Genomic DNA, 5,919 nt, shown 5'->3' on the forward strand with positions numbered 1-5,919 from the left:
AATAACAACGAATTGAGCCTTTGAAATACAGTTCTATGTAGTTAATTTTAATTTATTTTTAAAATGGATGGGGAAATAAACCTATAACTAATTAATTTTAATATGCTTATTATGGCTAGTAGAGAACGATAAATAGTGCAAACCCGCATGCAGGTTCTCGTATTATCGTAATATTGTCGTTAGCAATAATAACAAGAAATATATTCTTCTAATTTTATAAATAATTTATATTATATTAGAATTTTAATAATATTGTAACATAATTATCTAGATACTTTAAAAGATAATTTATTTCATTATTTATTGTTACGATTTATCTAATGTTTAGCTTAGATAAAAAATGGGCTTATCTAGATAAATATTATAGTGCCCCTACAAAATTATAAAACCAACATTCCCAACACTGCCTATATGATACTGAACAGTAATTTATAATTTTGTAGGGGCACTATAATATTTATCTATATAAGCCCATTTTTATCTAAGCTAAACATTAGATAAATCGTAACATAACTATCTAGATACTTTAAAAGATAATTTATTTCAAAAAATCTTATCTAGATTCCCAACACTGGTTATGAGTACTTTATCATGTACAGACAATTTACAATTTTAAAATACTCATAGCTCGCTTTAAAATTAAATTATATTAAAAAACTTATGAGGTTGTCTAAATAGTAATCTTACCTTTAGATTTTATAAGAGGTTAATTCACTCTAATTTTTAAACTAACGGAGCTACACGTGTTCTGCTTTGCGTAGAATTTCCTATGTTACGCACTTGTCAGACGGAGACAATACATGCGGGTATCACGTCCTCTTAATTGAATGATACAGTACTCCCTCGTTAACACGAACACGACGGGACCACAAAATAACCTGTTCGTGTTAAAAAAAATTTGTGTAAACCGATAGGTTTAACACGAATTTGTTCGTGTTATCAGAGAAGGTTAAATCTAATACGTTATTTTACACTCAAATACATTTTTTTTATTAAGTAATCTTCAAAATAAAAATTTACATTTCTTTGGTACATACTACATATAAACAAATATTTGAAATATTTTTAATTAATTAATTACTACGCTACATTACATATATAAAGAAATATTTTTAATACATTTTTTCAAAAAAAAATTAATTTAAAACTCACGTCGGTTTAAAAAAGTCAGTGATAGGTTTCTGGGTGAATGTAACTTCATAGTTTTCTAAGCACTGTTTTCTGATGCTGTTCAACTGGTCATCAAATTTGCAATCTAACTCTGCACTGGTTTGGGAAAATTTTACGAGGGTATCAAAGGCTGCCAACACATCAGCCCGAGAGGGTTTATCTACTGGAGGTTCAGTAGGTTCAATTTCTTGATCTGAGATTTCGGGGTTTTCATCTTCTCCATCTTCTCCAGCATTTTCATCGCAGATATCGAGATCATTATCCATTTCTATAAAACTTGAAAAAGTTTGAGCATTTTCATCAGAAGTTACAGCTAACAATTTATTCCAATCGTCCTCAATTACATCCTCAATGTGTATTTCGGGGGTTAAGTTGGCGTCGTTTTCAATGTTCCAGGCTTTCTTAAAACAATTACTGATCGTTGTTGCAGTTACATCATTCCACGATACAGCCATTGCCCTCATCGCTTGTAAAATATTCCATTTTACACATGGTTGATCGGAATCAAGGCATAACAGTGCATGGCGTACAAGTCTAGTCTTGAAATATCGTTTAAAAGCTGCAATTATCCCTTGATCCAAAGGTTGTAACCTGGATGTGCAATTTGGAGGAAAATAAACTATTTTTACGTTTGGCAATTCCAGGTCTCCAATATTATTATGGGCACTGCAATTGTCCATAGTCAAAAGTACATTTCTATTCTGAAGTGCCATTTTTCGTTGAAATTTAAGTAACCATAGGCGAAAAGATGTTGAATCGACCCACGCGTTTTTTTGATTAGTGTATTCGAATGGAAGACTAGGCTTATTTACGTTTTTAAAGCATCTGGGGTTTTGATATTTGCCTATCACCCAAAGCTTGAGTTTTTCCGACCCAGTAGAGTTGCAGCACAACACAACAGTCAATCTCTCCTTACTCTTTGCACCCCCATGCGACTTCACTCCTTTAAAATTCAATGAACGGTCGGGCAATGAATTATAAAAAACACCGGTCTCATCAATATTGAAGATATCATTTTCGCTATAGGATTGCCTCACCTTTACGAACCCTTGAAGCCATTTATTTACGTCTTCATCTGCAACTTTATTTGCCTCGCCGCTCAAAACATGACAAGAAATATTATACCGTTTTTGAAATCTCCATAACCAGCCATCAGAACACGCCATATGCTCAATGCCATTGGAAGTACAAATCTCCTTTGCTTTCTCCCTCACAAGTGCACCTGATAGTGGAATGTTGGAGTCTCTGGCTTTTTTGAACCACTTCAAAAGTTCCTTTTCAACGTCTTCAAGCATGGGTTTTCGTAGACGCTTTGTACTGTTGGTTGAACCAAGCGCAACTGCTTCGTCAATCTTATCTTTATTTTTAATAATTGTTGATAATGTTGATTTTGGAATGCCAAATTTCTCCGCGATTTTGGTTTTAGGCAGTGTACCTTTTTCGACTTCTACTAAAATTAGTTGCTTAGTTTTTAGATCTATAGACATTTGCTTCCTTTTCAAACTCATTTTGGTCAATCACTAACGGCACCAACAAAGTCAACTGACCAACTGATTGATAGAGCAATTATTAGCTTAAACGAGAGCGATTATCGCCGAACTAGATTGCACACATACAAATGTACACATGTATACATATGTATGTACCTACAATAGAGAATATGTACATACATAGTAGGGATAAGATAAGATATCGATAAAACTGTGTTATAAAGATTAAATTACTAACGACTAGTATACGAGTAATAAAACGAAATTAGATACATATGTACAGATTGACATTTTTCTGTTCGTGTTAATCAACAAAACGACAATATGGTACCTAAAATTTGTTCGAGTTTCGTGTTAACCGAAATAATTCGTATAAACCGAGGAAATAAAAAAACCCCTATCTTATAGTATAGAGCCTTTCTCTGGACTGAAAAACCAGTTCACGTTATACAATAATTTGTGTTAACCGAGTTCGTGTTAACGAGGGAGTACTGTATACTAATATTCCAAACTACCTACGATATTTTACAAACTTTTTTATATTGTATCATATTTAAAATATTATTTTAGTAAATTTAATAAAATAAATAATGTATTATTATTTAGTTAAAAATTTAAACTGTACTGATTTAAAAAATCCCATTTTTCTATATATATATATATATATACCGAATAATATTCACATCTGAAGTGAACATTGTTGTGTTATTATGTTTAAAAAAATTCCACTCAATATACATATCGGTGCATTATATTTGTATATTATAATAAATACGATAATATACTAAGATAGAAACCTATTAAAAAATATTTATTAAAATTTTTTTTTTATTTAACTGACAGTATTTTTATTTTATCAATAATATAATTAAAATTAAGTAGAAAGTTCAGTGTACATTGTCATTGAGTAGGTTAGGTAATGTAGGTTAAATTTTAATTATTCAATGATGAACTATTACATGTGAAAACGATTCCGAGAAGACTATTATTATGTAAATATTTTATTTTTTTTAATTATTTTAATAAACTATAAATAGGCAATAGAATAACTCATTAATATAAACTTTTTAAAAATGTCATTGTGTATATAAAATAAAATAGATACGTAAAAGTTTCTGAATCCCATAAAAAATATTTTTAAATTTCAGTAAAATAACTAAAATTGTCATTCTTCATTTAGGTATCGAAATTAGTCCAAATTTTAACTTAAAATGTCTATAAAAAATGAATATTTATATTGTTAATAGATATGTAGGTATATATTTTTATTTGGTTCTAATATAAACTAAATATTATGAAGAATCTTGAATTTAATGTTCAAGTATCAGCTATAAAAATTATTCATAGGTATGCATACATTAATATCAGAAAATCCAAAATCCCAAAAACCAGAATTAAAATTTAAAAAAAAAGTACAGTTTAATTATTTTGATATATGACTATGCAAATGGGTTTTTATAAAATGACAATGCGTATAAATATTTAGAGTGTAGGGTATTTTCCTTGAATAATTAAGATCAAAAGACTACAGGAACTTATTATTTTAATAAAATATATACAAGGATATTATTTTAAAAAAATATATATTTTTGTTACCAATTATTATAAAATATAATATTATTACCTATTATAAAATGTCCCAGGTAGTATACGAGATAATATATTATTGTGTTTGCAAATTTGATTAAAAATAAATTGTGAATAATATTAGAACAATGGAAATATTAACTTTATTTTATTTATGTTACCTACCTGGTCTTTTATTATCACTGTTTAAGCATGTTCAGAAACGGTAAAGCACGATTCTATACGTTTTACCTTTTTGGGAACACGATTCCGTACGATTTTGATTAAACAATGGATTGTCAAAATGACCCCGGATACAATACGATTACGTACGATTTCCTGTGCAAATATTGCCATTTATTATTTATAGTTGTCAATTAAATAAAGTTGATGAAAATCTGCATAGGTGCAATTAGGTGGGGTCTTGGGGGGGGGGGGGCTTAGTCCCCTAATATTTATCTAGCCTCCACATAATAGGTACAAATACAAATTAAAAAGTAAGTATTTTAATAACATCAATATCAATATTTTCTTTATTTTAAACCAAGAAATTTTTAGCAACAACCTTTACCTATTTTTCTTATCACTGAATATCATAATTTTGTTTATAAGGATAGTTGATAAAATAAATCGACAAAATCCGATCGTCTGTTTGGACCCTCAATATAGTTACGAATAATAGTTACAAATACGCAAAATGTACGTAAAATGCTATAACTAAGTCAAATAGTCAAATATATACGTAACCTTATGGAAAACTTGGGTACAAAACGTACGGAATCGTGTGCCTTAATATGTGCACGATTCTGTTCGCTGATAAGGACCGTACGGAATCGTGTTCTACCGTCCAGAAAATAATTCTAAATATTATAGGAATTAAATCAGGTTAAAATATAGGTAGGTACAATGAACATAAATATATTATGATAAATGATAATAATTTTCATTGTTAAATAGTAATAGATAACTACCGAGATTAAATAAGTACCAATAATGATCAAATTAAAAGTTTTTTTAGTAATACTATAATTTTATTTTATAAAACAATTAATTTATTAATTTATAATTTAATAAAAGTAGGTACTTACCGTGAAATTTCTGAAAAAAATACCATCACGATTTGTTTTCCCTTAAGTTTAATTACGACCCACTGAGCATGAAAAATGATTACGTTACTTATTAGAATAACGCTGCCTTGAAAATTTAATTTAGAGAAACAAAAAATAATAAATAATAGGTACATTGATAACTTTTTTGCTCTCGCTGAGCATAATACTAAACATAATACATCATGTACTTAATTAAGTAGTGATCGGTTAGATTAAATAACCTAACGTTTTTGAAAAATGTTGAGTACAATATTATGTGTAAAAGTGTAACTGTACGTATATTATAATAATAAAATAATAATATTATGCCATTGAATAATTACTAGATTTTTTTTCCGACTGGTATAAATTCCACTTTAAAGTGTACACTCAAGTGCAAGTACCTACAAAATTGAATAATTAGGTAAAGCATTTTCAGCTGATTCCCTAAAAATTTTAATTGGTTTATGTTTTTGTGATTAACGTATGAATAGAGTACTGACAACCGAATAACCACGCTGGGAAGTTATGCAATAGTAAAATATGTAATGTTTGTTGTATTTTTGAATAGTATTTAAAAAAAAAAAACAAAAACAATACGTCCG

At 28.7% G+C, this 5,919-nt stretch overlaps 1 protein-coding gene across 1 annotated transcript; it reads right to left on the reverse strand.

Annotated features, from left to right (window-relative positions):
* Window positions 1-1,148: 1,148 nt before the first annotated feature.
* LOC132939968 (tigger transposable element-derived protein 6-like) lies at window positions 1,149-2,678 on the reverse strand. Its single transcript, XM_061007417.1, has one exon. It carries the CDS (start codon window positions 2,676-2,678, stop codon window positions 1,149-1,151), a length of 1,530 nt encoding a protein of 509 aa, XP_060863400.1.
* Between the last annotated feature and the right edge of the window lie 3,241 nt (window positions 2,679-5,919).

The sequence above is a fragment of the Metopolophium dirhodum genome, chromosome 1 (genome assembly GCF_019925205.1).
Source record: "Metopolophium dirhodum isolate CAU chromosome 1, ASM1992520v1, whole genome shotgun sequence".
Lineage (NCBI taxonomy): Eukaryota > Metazoa > Arthropoda > Insecta > Hemiptera > Aphididae > Metopolophium > Metopolophium dirhodum.

Bases quoted from the DNA above. Each gene is read 5' to 3' on its own strand.
- LOC132939968 (XM_061007417.1), bottom strand. From the start codon at position 2,678: ATGAGTTTGAAAAGGAAGCAAATGTCTATAGATCTAAAAACTAAGCAA.